Source organism: Mastigoproctus giganteus, chromosome 9, assembly GCF_048544385.1.
Source record: "Mastigoproctus giganteus isolate SK-2022 chromosome 9, ASM4854438v1, whole genome shotgun sequence".
Taxonomy (NCBI): domain Eukaryota; kingdom Metazoa; phylum Arthropoda; class Arachnida; order Uropygi; family Thelyphonidae; genus Mastigoproctus; species Mastigoproctus giganteus.
In genome coordinates this window covers 85,981,246-85,999,361 of record NC_143583.1, presented here as the reverse complement: position 1 = coordinate 85,999,361, position 18,116 = coordinate 85,981,246, and the positions used below count along the sequence as shown (strand labels likewise).

Below are 18,116 nucleotides of genomic sequence, written 5' to 3'. Positions count from 1 at the left end.
CTCATAATTATGGCTAAGGGTTTGCCTAGTTTATTTACCGCCTCCTTTAATATAACTGGATAAATCCCATCCACCGCAGGTGCCTTTCTTATGTTTAACTTCAACAATTTCTCCTCCACTTTGCTCTCAGTTATTACAAAATCGTTAAGCACCCTGCTACAATTTGATAACCTTCTTCCATTTTCAAACCTTAATAACTCCTCGTGTGTATGTAGATGCAAAATACTCATTCAGTTTATTTGCTATCTGAGCAGGATCATCAACAGTCGAACCATCGATATCAAGTGGACCAATCAGATTCATCCCCTTCCTTTTAGAGTTTATATAAATAAAGAAATTACCACAATCAAAAGCACTCTGCAAACAAGACCTCCTAATTCAAAATGTTTTGGAACACAAACAGATGTTATAATTCCCCCAAGAGAATCTCATCTCAAAATAGGACGTGCGGACGTGCCTTTCTGCCGCTCTTGGAATAGAGAAGTTTTTTCTGATTTATTTTCTGCTTTATTAGTTTAAATTGACATATTAACTTATTTCTAGAGTAGCTTTATATTCCTATTTACGGTACTTAAAGTTAAAATAACTTAGATAGAGATTTTGTAGGTATTACTTGGTATCGGAAAGGGTATCAAATCCACGTGTTTACCGTTCACAAACGGCCGCCATTGCTACGTGAAAATTAATCAGTAAAATCTATTAATCTTGTCGAACTTCATTGGCAATTAAATTGTAATTTTAACTATACATATAACCACTTAGGTTACGGAACATAAATAATTAGTAAAAATAAATAATTAATACATAACTTGATACAGAAGTTATATAAAGGGATTTCGTAGATAACACTCGTTACTGAAGCGCGATAGAGCATATCCGGAATTCGACAGCATTAGCTTTGTATAGTATAGTGCATAATATAATATTGTCAATTAATCAGTACATCTATTAATCTTGTTAAACTTCATTGTCAATTAAATTGTACTTTTAACTATATATATATAACGACTTAGAGTACAAACGTAGCAAATAATTAATACATACTTGATACGGAAGTTATATAAAGGGAACTCGTAGATAACACTCGATACCGAAAAATAAATATAGCGTTATAACTGTGTTAAGATACAAGTTTAAGGTTTTAATTTTGTTCTGAAATTGTAATTTTATTGACATTTAAATCGAAATCATGACTCTGACCAGAGCAGCAAAGCAAAAGGCTCAAGCTAATGGGAGTGCTGTGACTCAGGGGAGAACTGAGGGGGGCGGTTGCCCCCTGAATCACGGCCTTTTAAGATGCACAGTTTGCTTGATGTTTGCGGAGCAATCGGGTACGGGACATGATACTGCCATGGGGGATGTCTTTGTGTGTGCACGATGCAAGGAGTGCAAGGAAATTAGGCGACAACTCGGCGTTGTTATGGGCCTATATGAGACCTTGAAGGACAGGGTGGATGCCCTCGAAGGAAATAAATTGAGGGGCCCATCAAGCTCTCAGCTGCCCACATCAACACCAGAGCTTGGACTTGGTCATCTTGCAACACAGAGGCAGCCCCCAAGGCAGAATGCGCTGGTCCAACAGGAACTAGTAGTTGTTGGTGACTCAATTGTCAGGGAAACGGGGAACATGCTTTGTAAAAAGGATAGGTGGAACAGGACCAGGGTATGTCTGCCAGGGGCAAAGGTTGATGATGTTGTAGAGCAGATATCATCTTTTAAGGGCACAAAAGGTGATATAGTTGTACACGTTGGCACTAATGATATTAAGAGTAGGAGACCAGCGGAATTACTTAACAAGTACAGGTCACTGTTGAAAAAAAGCCGTGAAGTAGGGTTGAATTTGAAAGTGTCTGCAATTCTGCCCAGACACGATAGGAAGGAGTATATGATGAGAGCCTTGTCGATCAATTCGGCCCTGGAAAGATTGTGCAAGGCTGAAGGGGTAGAATTTTTTTCAGCCTGGACTGTACTTGTTAACAGGAGAGATTGCTTCTACAGGGATGGGATACACTTAAATAGAAAGGGTGCAAGAATATTTGCTGATGCTATCGAGGCAGTGTTAGGTGGGTCGGAAAACTGCTAGCTTGGGGGGAGACAAAGACTAATGGATTAACAGTAGCCACGGGCAGAGGTGAAAGAGATTCTTGCACTGCTTCTATTGGAATGAGCAGAAGCCTGAAAAACAAGATGCAGGATATTTCAGAGACTGCTGGAAGTCATTGCGGTACAAGAAAACACATGGGTTGTGTTAGGGTAGCTAAGAATAGAAACAGGTGCATGTATACTTGCGTGTACACTAATGCTAGGAGTTTAGTAAATAAATTTGATGAATTTGAGGTATTACTCAAAACATCAAAGGCAGATATTGTTGGGATATCAGAGACGTGGTGTCACACAGATATAAGGAATGCAGAACTGGAATTTGGGGAGTACAACGTCTACAGAAAGGATAGACAGGATAGGAAGGGAGGAGGGGTTATGCTATTAGTTAAAAAACACATAAAATCCAAGGAAGTGAAGCCAGTTGACATCGCTGGACAGTGCAGTGTTGAGTCAGTTTGGTGTGACATAAGCATAGGTAAATCAAAATTGAGAGTAGGAGTGTGCTATAGGCCTAATGACTCTGATGAGTATAATAAGATACTGTACAGGGAAATAGAGTGGGCCAGTAAATCAGAGAGTCTTATAATGGGGGATTTTAATTTCCCAGATATTGACTGGAATTTGTGGGTTGGTCACTCACACACTAGCAAGGCATTTGTGGATTTATTGGATGATTGTTTTCTACACCAGCATGTTCGGGAGGCAACTAGAGGGAGTAATACTCTTGATCTGATTATCAGTAGTGATTCTTCATGCATTAGGAATCTGCAGATAAATGAACCACTGGGTGGCAGTGATCACAGTGTGCTGAAGTGGGATTTACTCAAGGAGGTAACTACCATCAGAGGTAAAGGGAAGGGTTTTTGCTTTCGTAAAGGAGACTATGCTGGTCTGAGACAGTATTTAAATTCTATACAGTGGGACCAACTGATGATGTTACCAACAGCAAATTCAAAATGGGAAGCATTCAGGGAACTAATCTTGGAAGCTACCAGGCTTTACATACCAACCAAGAAATATTGTTCAAGGTTCAGGCCTAAATGGTTGTCAGATGAACTAATGAGACATATGGCAGAGAAGAAAAATGCATGGGATACATACAAATTAATGGGTGACGTGGAAGCCTATGATAGATATAAGTTGGTCTGTAACCAAGTCACAAAGGAGATTAGGCAGGCAAAGGCAGATTATGAGAAATCCTTGACAAAGGATGCAAAGAAAAACAGAAAAGAGTTCTTTACCTATTTAAACTCAAGAAGGAAAGGGATGAATCAGATTGGTCCACTGGATGTTGATGGTTCAACAGTTGAGGATCCAGCTCAGGTGGCTAACAATCTAAACGAGTATTTTGCATCTACATTCACACATGAGGAGTTATTCAGGAAGGGGAATGTCGTAGGTGAAGTAAACTTTGGCAGTGAGCTAGATGATTTTCTAATAACTGAGAGGAAAGTGGAGGAGAAATTGTTGAGGATAAACATAAAAAAGGCACCCGGGGTGGATGGGATCTATCCAGTTATATTAAAGGAGGCAGCAAAGGAAGTAAGCAAACCCCTAGCCATAATTATGAGAGCTTCTTTGGACTCAGGGGAGGTACCCATGGACTGGAGATGTGCAAATGTAACCCCAATTCACAAAGGAGGATCAAAGGCTGACACAAGTAATTATAGACCTGTTAGTTTAACTTCGGTTCCAGGAAAATTAATGGAGGCACTGGTTAAAGAAGCACTGCAGGATCATCTGGACAAGAATTCAGTTATAGCTCAGACACAGCATGGGTTTGTTAAGGGCAGGTCTTGTCTGACCAATTTGATTGGATACTATGATGTAGTCACAAAAGAACTGGATGCAGGGAATAACTTTGATATTATATATTTGGATCTTAGAAAGGCTTTTGATACTGTTGCGCATGGAAGACTGCTGCACAAATTGGAGAAGTGTGGCATTCGAGGCAAATTGCTGCTATGGATAAAGGGATGGTTGAGTGGCAGAAGACAGAGAGTGGTAATCAATGGACACTGCTCAACGTGGACTAATGTTATTAGTGGAGTTCCTCAGGGTTCAGTGTTGGGTCCATTGTTGTTTTCTGTATTTATAAATGATATTGATGATGGTGTATCAGGCTTAATGTCCAAGTTTGCAGACGATACAAAGGTTGGCAGGGTTGTTAAGGACACTACTGATACTATGCTGCTGCAACAGGATCTGGAAAGGTTGAGCAAATGGGCTGAGAGGTGGCAAATGAAGTTTAACATTGACAAATGTAAAGTACTACATATGGGAAACAGTAACCCCAGATCAACGTATCAACTCTGTGGTACTACGCTGACAGTGGTAGAGAATGAAAAGGACCTGGGGGTAATTGTGCAGGCAGATATGAAGTTCTCTGAGCAGTGCAGACGAGCTGCAAGAGTAGCTCATGGTGTCTTGTCAATGATATACAGGAATTTTTCTAGCAGGGACAGGGATGTGATTATTCCCTTGTATAAGGCATTGGTCAGGCCACACCTTGAGTACTGTATACAGGTCTGGAGGCCTCATTTCAAGAAGGATGTAGAGCTGCTGGAACGAGTACAGAGAAGGGCAACAAGATTAGTGAATGGAACAAAGGGTTGCTCTTACGAAGAAAGGCTTAAGTTTTGCAAATTACAGAGCCTGGAGACTAGGCATCGCCGAGGTGATCTGATAGAGGTGTACAAGGCTTTGAATGGCTTGAGCATGCTCAATGCCGATGGAATTCTTCCTCTTGCTCAGAATAATCACCTGAGAGGGCATAAATTCAAATTGAGGAAGGACGGATGTCGGATAGATGTGCGGAAATTCGCCTTTAGCCAGCGGGCAGTTGGTTTGTGGAATAGACTTCCATCGCTTGTTGTTGAAGTTGATAGCCTAAACAAATTTAAGGCTCAGCTGGACAGGTATTTCGAACGAATTGAGGGGTGAAATGGGAGTAGTGGTTGTTTTTTTTTTTTTTTTTCTTTTTTTTTTGGCTGATGCTGAATAAGCTTGCTTTCTTGCATCATATGCCTCTACTAATGCTAATAGGTTCAGAAATTCTGCAAAACATCTTGACCACAAAAGCAACAAGCAAACATGATCATTACGCCTCTCTCTTTTCCACCAGATAATGTAGAAAGTATAAGAATAAGAGTAAACAAAGTTGGAAAAGTAATACAGAAACAAAAATGGCAGAACAAACGGATAAAGAGGTAGGAAATCTCAGAAGAGGACCCCGTACTCGAAATTTTTGAGTTAGAAATTTTTTTTTTTTTTTTTTTATGAAAACCCCAAACACGAAAGGTATCAAAACCTATAGTACTTAGTACCGTGCATGGGTTGAAGGAGAAGTATGGGGGGGGGGGAATGCCGGAAACTTTGCTCTAGAGCCTAAACATGGGTTTCACCACTTCAAGCCTCCAATAAGCAAAGTGGTGGTATTTCACCGGTTGATGGAAGTCATCTACCACCTGATGTATACAGAAAGCCTCTATTTTCCAAAGAAAGACAAAATCAAGGTGGACAAAGTGAAAACGGCCCCAAGGAAACATTCCAAGGGATCATCTAACCCTAAGTGACAGTTCTGATTAGTCAGTGGAACTGTCGAGTTTTTTAATGATATCATACACCTAATTAACTCTCTTAATTCACACAGCAGCACTAATTGCCTCAAGGCCAGAAATGCGAACAGGGCATACCTCGTTAATTCTCACCTAATCCTTTTGCTATATGAAAATTTTCTTCGCTCAGTGGAAACTATTTCAAATATAACTTCCAAGAAGAATTCAGAATAATTAAACAGAGGTCCAACTGAGTAATTTAGAATTATAAAGATTTATAATTTTTATATAGAAAATATTAGACGAGGAGTTATTAAGGTTTGAAAATGGAAGAAGGTTATCAAATTGTAGCAGGGTGCTTAACGATTTTGTAATAACTGAGAGCAAAGTGGAGACAGTTTTATATAGAAAATATATATTAACAATAGACAGTAAAAAATGCAAATTTAATTAAATTTTAAGCTTATTTGAATAGTAGGTAAACATGTGAGAAAAAATTTACGAAATATTACAAATTTCAAAATGCATTGCATTCAAATGTCACTGTTAAAGGTGCTGGTACACCATACCATTGCGTACTGTCCCAAAAAAGCAGTATGTATATACAGTCAGTCCTTGTATAGCACGATAGTTGTGTTCCTAGAAACCCTCGTGCACTGCAAAATCGTGCAATATAAACAACAAGCCCTATGGGAAAAATAGGGTTAGGTACCGACCACCCAAGATTGAACACCCATTTGTAACAAAAACATTACCAAACACAATAAATAATGGTAACAAAATACGTAAGTATTTTATTACGACTATTACGTAATAATTTTTTTTTTTTTTTTTTTTTTTTATGTGAACCCCAAACACGAGAGGTATTAGAAACTATAGTACTTAGTACCGTGCTTGGGTTGAAGGTTGAGAAGACGAAAGAAGATATTTGTTGACATTGGACTTGAACTTCTGTAGATTGTAATTTTCAGGAAATACATATGAAGGAAGGTTGTTCCAGAAAACGGCAGTTGAATGAATAAATGAGGAAGATGAAAAGTTGGTTCTGTGGGTTTCAAGTTGGACAGTAAATGGATGTTGGCTGCTGGTGGCACATGTTCGAACTGTTTTGAAAGAGAGATTTGGAATTATAGAAACCAATTCAGAAGAACAGTGCCCATGGAAGTATCTGTAGAAGAGGCATGCAGCAGAAACAGTGCGTCTATTCAACTCTGTTAGAGATGAATCATTAATTAACCTAACTGCCCTCTTCTGAATGGAATCAAGAAGCCTGAGAGAGGTTTTGGGGGCACCACCCCAGATGTGGGAACAATATTCCATGGCAGGGGAGATTTGCGATTTATACAGAGTGAGCAGCTGTTTGGAAGAAAAGTAACGCCGAGAGCGAAAGAGAAAACCAAGTTTTTTAGATGCAGAGGAAGCAATATTTGTAATGTGCTTGTGCCAAGAGAGATTAGAAGTCAGGGTAATCCCCAAAAGAGATATATCATTTTGCCTAGAAATCGGAGTGTCACTAAAGATAAGCATAGGAGCAGAACAATCCTTTTTGCGAGATACAAGACAAGACTGACTTTTAGAAGGGTTGAAATCAACTAAGTTGTCTTTACCCCACTGGAGAAATACCTGAAGATCGGCATTTAAGGAATTGGTAGCAGATTTTCGAGAAGTTGAAGCTGATTGAGCAGGACAAGGTTTCTCAAAATGGAAAGTTAAATGCAATGTGCTATCATCGGCAAAACTATGGATAGGATTTCCAGTCAGTGGAAGAAGGTCATTGATATTCAAGAGGAAAAGAGTTGGGGAAAGAACTGAACCTTGGGGGACACCAGCATTAGTGGAGAAGTTAGAAGACAGCGAGCCAGCTACCATCACCCTCAGTGAGCGATCAGAGAAAAAACTGGATAACCAATTACTGAAAACAGTTGGAAAACCATAAGATGGAAGCTTGTTTAGAAGACCTTTATGCCAAACACGATCAAAAGCCCTTGAGATGTCAAGAGCAACTACTTGTGTTTCACCGAACCTTTCCATTGAATTAGTCCATAAATGGGTAACATAAGCCAGATTATCACCAGTGGATCGACACTGACGGAATCCATACTGGCATTTGTTGATCAGACGGAAGGTTTCTAGGTAGTTTAAGAGTTGGCGGTTAATTGATTTCTCCATTACTTTAGAAAGAGTAGAAGTAATTGCAATGGGATGATAATTGGATGGCAGGGATTTGTCACCCTTTTTAGGAACTGGCTGGATATGAGCAAATTTCCAAGCAGAAGGAAAAACACCTTTGGAATAAGAAAGTGAAAAAAGGCAGCAAAGAATAGGAGTAAGTTCAGGAGCACAGGTTTTGAGAACAAGTGGAGAAATACCATCAGGACCTGGAGCTTTCTTAGCATCAAGATTCATCAAAATCCTTCTGATATCCTTTTGACGGAAGACCACAGGAGGCATTGAATGGAGCGTGTTGGGAATGGTGGGAGGTGTTTTACAAGATCATTAATACATGAGCTGGAAGAAAAATGGGATGCTAGCAGGTCAGCTTTATCCTTGGCTCAAGTGACAACAGAACCATCTAGTTTGGACAGAGATGGGAGCAGAGATGGGCAAAAGTTGCGGCCAATAGCTTTGGCAAGAGACCAGAATGCTCGGCTACCATTAGGGCAAGAAGCAAGTTTTCTATTCTTTGCCTGTTCAAACTCTAGTTTCGACTTATTAATAACTGCTTTACAATTGTTGCAAGCTCTGGTGTAGGCAGAAAATGAAACTGAAGAATTAGAAACAAGCCAATTACGATATGCAACAGTCTTCTCTTGGACAGCCTTAGCACATTTATTGGAAAACCAAGGTTTAGATAAAGGATGAGATTTTAAAGTGGAGTGTGGGATAAAGGATTCCATTCCTGCAAGAATAATTTCACTGACATGACCTGAGCAAACGTTGACATCAGAAGTTTTGAAACAGTAATCCGACCAAGGAAAAGAAGAAAAGAAGTCTCGCAGGTCATCCCATTTTGCATTCTTGTAATGCCAAACAACACGAGGTTGGGAATAGCCATGAGATAAAGATTCCATTGGAGAAGAGACAATCACCAAGTTGTGATCTGAAGTGCCTAAAGGACCTCTCACTTCGACCGTGTACTTAGAAGGGTTGTTTGTGAGAAAAAGATCAAGCGTATTGCCTATATGATTAGGATTGTCCGGTATTCTTGTAGGTAAATGAACTATCTGTGCTAGGTCATTAGTAATTGCAAAAGCCTCAGCATCTTGACCTGCTGGGTCGGTGTGACTAGAAAACGGAAGCCAGCTGGAGTTGTAAACATTAAAATCACAGAGGAAAATTACCTCACTGTTAGGAAAGTTGGACTGGAGAAAGTCAAGTTGCAAAGAGAGAGGAAGTCAAAGAGCCCCAAGTGATTAGTGGAGTTGGGAGAATGGTAGAGACAACAGATGAATTTGACACAATGAGGTAGAGAGATTTTAAGCCAGAGAAGATCAAAGAGAGGCGATTCCAAATTGCCAAGTCTCTGACAGGGAATATCAGAACGGACATATGCACAAGTACCACCTTTGAGGTGAAAGGAATCATACAGCGAATAATTTGGGCATCTGAGATGAGCAGTAGTTGAATCAACCGATAACTGAGATTCTGTCAGAAAAAGTACTTTGGGTTTGGCAGACTGCAAGTGGAAATGGACATCGTTGGGATTAGAATTGAGACCACGTATATTTGTGAAATGAATTAGGAAGTCCTTGGGAGGTTTAGATCTTTTCGCAGATAAGCTTGCTCTATTAGTTTGACAATTCATGGTGTATTCAATAGTAAGAAAAAGTGGGTGGGATATGCTGTATGAAGTAATGAAATTTTTGGATATGGCATACATGTGGTAAGAATATACCCAGATCCTTGACATAATGTGGCCTCGACAATGCTCCTCGCATACACACTACTCGGACTCCCTCCAGTCACTATCTGGCAGAGTAGAGGTAGCAAGATTATACACTAGCTGATCCGGAAGCCTCCTAGAGAGTTACCAATAGGTTTGTTCCGGTGTACTAACTAGTGGCTGGCCTGCAAACACCGTTTTAGAGCTGTACCTTCGAAATGTAAGGAATATTGGATCTCGCCACGACATTCATCATAACCTCAAAAGTCATCAATCATACTGCATGGTGGAAGAGATAGGTAAGGGTTGACCGGAACTTAGCTCTAGAGACTAAACATGGGTTCCACCACTTCAAGCCTCCAATAAGCAAAGTGGTGGTATTTCACCGGTTGATGAGAGTCATCTACCACCTAGTACTGCCTGGTAACATAGAGGGCGGCATACCTCCATTTGGTGTGGGCGCCACACCTCGACCCCTGCTTACGTTGGGTCACACCTGGGTGGTCACCCTCCTTGTGCATGGAGGTTATACCCAGGATTACTAACAGTCCCACCATCGTGAAGGTGCATGCTAATGCTTTTGCTTCTATTGTTAGCAAACTTGTTTTTTGTTTGATTTTCTATCCAAACAGATGACAGCCGTTCCATCTCTTCCAATTCCTTGTGTCTTAATCTAATGGCTTTTAATTACACTTTGAGTTGTTCCTGCTATGAAAGTTTTTTTTTTATTTTCTCAGCATTCTTTGTAATTCTCAGCGTTGCCTCATTTAGGCCTGTAGCACGTGCAATATCACATCGTCTTTGATTTCGCTCAAAGCGTTTCACAATTTCGTATTTTTTCTCTATCGACAGAGGCGGACTAGGCATAAGCCTTACTGGGAAAACCCCGGTGGGCCGGAGGCCACTGTGATTTTGGCCATAAACCATAGTATGAGGCCACTATAAATTTTCCCGGGTAAGAATTTTTGATCCTTTCAGCCTCAGTTTGTCGATATTGCTTTTCTTTTTCTTTCTGAATCTATAGTGTCTTCACCAGGACGCTTCCTTTTCACACCTTTTTAGTATTTTACTCATTTTTAGGGAATAAATCACAATTACAAAACAGTGAAGCACGCTTGATACACATAAACAAAGCTGCGCCCGTGTAGCAACTGAATAAACAACACTGTAAAGGCAGAGATACACTATTAACACCTCACATTTTACTAAAGCACAGTTCTAGGGGTTACTACCATAAAACAATAAAAACAATTTCCAGTTGCGTTTCTGCTAGTGGAATCTGTTAGAAATTGGTAGTAAACTCGATCTAATTGCATTTGCGATTATACCGATAGCTGTAATTGTGTTGGTTTTTACGTTATTATGGTTAAATGTTTTTCCCCTTCACTGATATAAAAAACATAAATACATTTTCAGAATCTTCTCTTCATTCTTATTGTGTTGCGTTCATTTGGGGTGATTCCGGTCCGACTGCCATTTCTTGTAAACACAAAAGGCGAATCGTGCATAAGCGAATTTAGTTCGTGTTATATAAGATATCGTTCCCGTATTTATAAATCGTGTATGATCGAATTCGTGTAGTGTAAACACGTGTTATACGAGGACTGACTGCACACACACACACACACACACACACACACACACACACACACACACACACAATCGAGCTTCCATATAACGAAATCGATCATTTGCCTGAAAAAATTCATTATACAGAAATTATAAAGAAATATGACCTTTTCAACAATGAAAAATACTGTAATTCAACATTCAGAAATATAGTAAAATATGGGAAATAAATCAGAAACAAGTGGGAATGAATAAATTTTCTACCATTTAAAACCAATTAATTTATTAATATCACATATTAAGAAATTACTACTTACATGATGCACACAATATATTAGTACACTTTTAACAATTATGTCGTAAAATGTTTGGTTATTTTTTGTTGTACACTGGATTTTATTGTTCATCATTCAAAAAATGTTCGCATATGTTTAAGCACTCAAATATATTTTCTGGCACATTTTCTTCACACTGAAGGCCTCAACACAAAGTTTCAAATGCTGCCAACATTTCATGTTCGGAAGTTTTAATATTGCCCTCATTGCCTTCGTTGCCCTCATTTTCATCCAACAAATCATCGATATTGTCACTCGTTCTTTGAATACTCTCCCAAATGTTGGATTCATTTGGATATTCAGCTATTATGACATCATTATCAACTCCTAAAGATTCTTCAAGAACAATTTCTCCACTAATCAAACCTTTCACTTGGAGTTCTTCCCAATATTGCTCACTTTCTTGTAGCAGTGCATACCTCTTATTGCCGTTAATTGGTGTTTTAGCAAAACTTTCTTTTCTGAAACAATTCTTAAAAGTTGTTTCAATCACTTCTTGACTCCACACTTTTACCTGCTCTGATATGCACATCTGCCAAGTCTGCACAGGTAGCACAGTGATATTGTCACCGTCCTCCCCTCACCAGGTGGAAAAGGCCTGGGTTTGAATTTCGTCGATGACGCGAGGAACTTTAACGGCCCTTTTTCACTCCGTGGCTGAGTTAGTCGGTCTCAAGTGTAGCAAGGTTAGATAGCAAGCGTAGATAGCGTAGATAGTAATGTCCCCCCCGCCCCCCCCAGAAACTGGGATTTTTCGTCCAGCGAAACAGACAAATCGAGGAGCCGACTGGGCTAGCCAGGTGGGTAAAGTGCCTGCTTGGCAACCCAAAGGTCATGGGTTTGAATCCCGCCTCAGGCTTGGATCAGAGTAAAATGCAAAAACTTTGGGGGGTGCATAATGGCCACAGAAGCCGATGCGCCAAAAACTAACAAAAAAAAAAAACAAATTGAGGAGAGAATACACGCAGTTAACAGACATAAGACACACAGCATGGCAGATGAATTTAATTTTTCTGGTGGCCTAAAAATAATAGTTTGTGGTGTTTTTTTTTTTTTTTTTTTTTGTACATCTGCAAATCTATAACAGAATCTATAGGTTGGTTGGTTTCTATTCTCAGTATAATTTTTTCAAATTCTTGATAATGCCTTGGTCTGTTGGCTGCAGTTTAGAATGATGTATTCGATGGGAAGAAAACACGCGTCACACTTAAGTTTCAAAATTACCAAGTGAAGGTGGGCAGTTGTCGGCAACCAAAACGATTTTTTCTGTTTTCTTTTGTCATCATTCTATCGAAATTTAAAATCTACAGTTCAAAAATTTCACTTGTCATTCAAGCTTTTTTGTTTTAGTCCAAACTGTAATGGCTTTATTCCTTTGAAACATTGGGCTTGTTTACTGTTGCCTATTATCAAAATCTTCAGTTTTCATTACCAGCCATATTTGCACCACCCAAAACTGTTACTCTCTCCTTACTATTTTTACCTTACAACATTTATCACCTTTAAAAGTCAGTGTCTTGTTCGGCAAACAAAAAAAAAAAAGACCGGAAAAAACAGCTTCATCTACATCTTCATACAGGCATAATTTTGCATGCTTCCGACTGGGTCCGTTTCCTCAGTGTGAGAATTGAAACAGTTTTTCGGAATGGTTGACATTCTGAAAAATCATGTCACTACTGGCAGGGATACCAAATTTTAGATCAATTTTTTTTTTTTTTTTAACACCCCGTTCTACATACACAGCGACTCAGAAGCCTATGGCAGATATAAGCTAGTCTGTAATCAGGTCACAAAGGAGGTTAGGCAGGTGATGAAGGCAGATTACGAGAAATCTTTGGCAAAAGATGCTAAGAAAAACAGCAAGGATTTCTTTACTTATATAAACTCTAAAAGAAAGGGGATGGATCTGATTAGTCCACTTGATATTGATGGTTCGACTGTTGATGATCCTGCTCAGATAGCAAACAAACTGAATGAGTATTTTCCATCTACATTCACACATGAGGAATTATTAATGTTTGAAAATGGCAGAAGGTTATCAAATTGTAGCAGGGTGTTTAAAAGATTTTGTAATAACTGAGAGCAAAGTGGAGGAGAAATTGTTGAAGTTAAACATAAGAAAGGCACTCGGGGTGGATAGGATCTATCCAGTTATATTAAAGGAGGTGGCAAAGCAACTAAGCAAACCCTTAGCCATAATTATGAGAGCATCCTTGGACTCAGGGGAGGTCCCCCATGAACCGGAGATGTGCAAATGTATCCCCAATTCACAAAGGGAGATCGAAGGGTGACACGAGTAATTACAGATTAGTTAGTTAACTTCTGTTCCGGGTAAAATAATGGAGTCACTGGTTAAAGATGCATCGCAGGATCATCTAGACAAGACTGCAGCAATAATTCAGACACAGCACGGGTTTGTTAAGGGAAAGTCTTGTCTGACAAATTTGATAGGATATTATGATGTGGTTACAAAGCGGATGGTTAATTGCTGGAATTAGCCATTAGCCAGCGGATGGTTAATTGCTGGAACAAACTTCCATATGTCATTGTGGAAGTTGATAGGTGAAATAAATTGAAGGAGGAACTGGACAGGCACTTGGAGGGAATGGTGTGATTTTTTTTTTTTTTTTTTTTTTGTTGTTGTCTGATGCTGCATAAGCCCATACACTTGCTTTCTTGCATCACATGCCAGTACTACTACTCTTCTTTCAATTTTTCCACCACACCCAAAGACTTCCTCTTAGACATTGTAAGGTTACTTGCACAGCAGCTAAAACTAAACTGATTTAGGGACCACTTGTACCTATCATACAGACAGGCGAAATTTAGTGAAAGTGTGGATGACTCATTTCTGTGAACAGATGATTTTCCAGGATAAAGGAAAATCACTCTCTCCTAATTCTCTAATAGGGTGCTTACAATAGAAAACAGGTTGAGTTTTCACTATTTTTTTTTGTTGTTAATCAAGAAAACATTTTCATTAGTGTGTCACATAAAGATTATAGTTTCATATAAAGAGTTAATAACTATATAGGATTAAGCAAACATTTACTTGTTAATATTATAATCTTTTCTCAACAACTTTATGCTTTTTTTCAGAAGCTCCTTTATATCATGGTGAAACTTGGGATCTAATGCAGAGAAGGTGGGCTAAGTTGGAAAAAGATTTTAAGTTAAAAACTGGAAAGTTTGATATTAGCAAAGTACCTGATATTTATGACTGTATTAAGTATGACTTACAGCATAATCAGCACACCCTGCAGTTCTCACATGCCGAGGAATTATACATATATGCCAAAGCATTAGCAGATATAGTTATACCTCAGGTAAAGTATAGTTAAAAGCTAAAGTCTGAAGTTAAAGACGAGCAATAGTAAAGGTTGTCTTTCTTGAACTATGATGTCATTCTTTTTTAAATTCTTTCATTTTTTACATCTTTTAATTTGCTATATAATTCATAGAATGTCTTGTTTGTTAAACTTTGAATGGGAATAGAATATTTCCTTATTTTTTTAATTATCCATATAGATAGATATCTTCCAAAGACATTAAGCTTCTTGAAAAGGTCCGAAGATGGGCAATTTGCATGGTGAGATCAGCAAAAGGGTAGCCATATGAGGAATAACTCCTAATATGTGGGCTACAGAGCTTGGCAATCTGGCACCTCAGAGGTGATATGGTTGAGGTTTATAAAAGCTCTGAGAGGGGTTAGTAAAATGAATGAAGGTGAAATATTCACTGTTATAGAGAATTCCAGAACTAGAGAACATAAATTCAAATTGCAGAGGAAGATGTTTAGACTTGATTGTAGGAAGTTTTCTTTTAGCCAGTGAGTCATTGATTGTTGGAACAGGTTGCTTTCCTAGGTAGTTGAGGCAGACAGTTTGAATAAATTCAAAGGTCAACTGGATAGTTACCTATGTAAGGAGGGAAGCAAATAATCTGTATTTTCTTATCTACTCTTGTTTTTTTTTTTTTTTTTCCTGGCCAGTGCAGCAAAAACTTGTGGCTTCCTTGCACTATATGGCTATTACTATTACTGTTTTATATTCTCATATTAACAAGTTTTAAAAATTAAGATGTTTAATAAAAAAAAGTTTGAATATGTTTTTCAAATTAATTACATTGAAACAGATAAACACTTGTGACATTCTAACTGCATTTGAATTGATCATAGTAATTCCTTTGTCACATTTATTTTAATTTCTTCTGCAATGTCAATTTGTCATCTTTTCAGAATGGATTTCATTTTGTGGAACAAGTAGTAGTCCAGGGGAAATAAATTTCATTGTCAGTGTATTGCACCCATTCATATAAGATGTTTCTAGCTGCATTATTTATCAGACTGGTAATTGCCAGACTGCTATCACCATATTATCTATTGCATCAATGTTTTCTTGGCACTTAGTCATCGTTGATTACCTACCATAAAGGTTATCTTCAGTTCTCTCTCTCTCTCTCTCTCTCTCTCTCTCACACTCACACACAATTTGAATTCTGCTGACCTTTTTTCACCATTGCATATAATACAGTAGACTTACCCAAAATATGCTGCTCATTATTGAAATTGCCCCACCTAAAATGAGCATGCTTTAAGCCCAAAATAAAGCGAAGTAACAGATATCAATGTAGAGAAGAAATGGTTAAGTTTGTATAAGAGTTTAACAGTATTTACACATAAATATGTGGTGCATGTAATTTCCTCCACAAATCGCAGTACAATTATCAAATATGCAGGAATTCATTTTGGGGAACGTTTAGCTCTATTTCTTGCATTTCTGCCATGAACTGGGCAACATGTATGGGGCTGAAAGGCTGAGATCACTGCATTGATAGAACAGATTTGGGACAAGAATCTCAATTATGGAATTTTTAGAGAAAATGTCAGAAATAATGTGCAGATAAGGTCAAGTGTTAAGACAATGAATAAGAATACAAGAGACTGGATTCTGGAAGTATCTAGCTAGATACAAAGAATATTGTTGAAGAATCACCAAGTGTATATGTCCTTCATATGGGCACTTGGCTAAATATTATACAGGAAGGCTTGTGTATTTGGTATTTCATAAAGGCGGATCATTAACATAAAGTTTGCCCTCATAGACAAGATCTGCCAAAATGTGCTACTTGTAAGAGATGAGGTAGGAAATTTGATCATTCAGTTAAAAGTAAGAAATATTCTGAATATAAGAAGAGTCTTGGGCTTACAAAAAGTCAAATTCAGTATTATATTATGTCCAACAAGGAACTTATTGGACATAATATAAGTTGCTCAAGGAAATGGTTAGAGATCCAATCAGCCTGCCTTGCAGTTAGCAGAAAAAAAATTATGACCTTCCATTGCAATAGCCCTTTCTATTTATGCAAAAAGTTGAAGTAAAAGGAGCAATCTCTCAGATGTGTCAAGCTGTGCTTGCTGCCTGAGTCCAAAATGTTGATGTAACTGATATTCAGGTGACATGGAGTTTTGTCAATGATATATAGGAATTTTGCTAACAGGGAAAGGGAGGTGATTGTCCCTCTGTATAAGGCAATGATCGGGCCATGCCTTGAGTACTGCGTACAGGTCTGAAGGCCTCATTTTAGGAAGGATGTCGATTTGCTTGAACGTGTACAGAGAAGGGCAAGATTGGTGAGGGGAATTAAGGGATCCTCTTACCAAGAGAGGCTTAAGTTCTGCAAATTGCAGTGGCTGGAGACTAGGCACCTGCACGGTGATCTGATTGAGGTGTATAAGGCCTTGAATGGGTTGAGCATGCTGAATTCGGATGGGATCCTTCCACTTGTTCAGATTACGAACTTAAGGGGGCATAAATGCAAATTAAGAAAAGACAGTTGTAGAGTGGATGTGCGGAAATTTGCCTTTAGCCAGCGGGTAGTTAATTGCTAGAACAAACTTCCATCTGTCGTTGTGGAAGTTGATAGGTTGAATAAATTTAAGGAGGAACTGGACAGGCATTTGGAGGGAATGGTGTGATTTTTTTTTTTTTTTTTTTTTTTTTTGGCTGATGCTGCATAAGCTCATATACACTTGCTTTCTTGCATCACATGCCACCACTACTACTACATTCAAGTCAAGTGGACCTAATTTTGGCAAAGTCTGGTTGGTCTATGACAGCCACATCCTCTGCTTGCATCTTCACAGTGGTGGTACTGTTAGTAACCTTGGGTATAATCCCCCATATGCAAGTCCTGAAATACGCCACCTAGCATACTACAGGTGACCACCCAGGTGCGAACCAACATAAGCAGGGGTTGTGGTGTAGTGCCCACACCACATGGAGGAACGCCGCCCCTCTGTGTGACCAGGCAATACTATGTGGAAGATGACTCGTAAACCGGTGTAATACCACCATGTTGCTTATTTGGCCCTAGTTGCCCTTGTGCCAATAAACCCCAATTTAAACCAACCAATCTTTGATAAATATGTTTTATCAAAGATTGGTTGGTTTTAATTCATGGGTAACGTTTTTGACTTCAAAGGAACATTTCATGAACTTTGTTAAGAGAGTATAATAAGAAAGGTCAGACTAGCAGGTTGTGTAGGAAGTATGTTTGAAAACCTACAGAGCTATTTTTCTTGTAGAAAAGTATAGCAATAACCTAAGTGATGAGAACAAAAGAGTTTCTGAGGGGAACCTCCTTGAGGATCTGTTATATGACTGTATA

General features: G+C 38.7%; 1 protein-coding gene across 1 annotated transcript in view; it reads left to right on the top strand.

The window, feature by feature from the left end:
- Positions 1 to 18,116, top strand: part of l(1)G0196 (inositol hexakisphosphate and diphosphoinositol-pentakisphosphate kinase) — an 832,616-nt gene that overhangs the window by 542,887 nt on the left and 271,613 nt on the right. Inside the window, exon 20 of the mRNA XM_090381508.1 lies at positions 14,547 to 14,773. Within this exon, the coding sequence (XP_090237634.1) occupies positions 14,547 to 14,773 (227 nt within the window). The remainder of the gene's footprint in view (positions 1 to 14,546; positions 14,774 to 18,116) is intronic.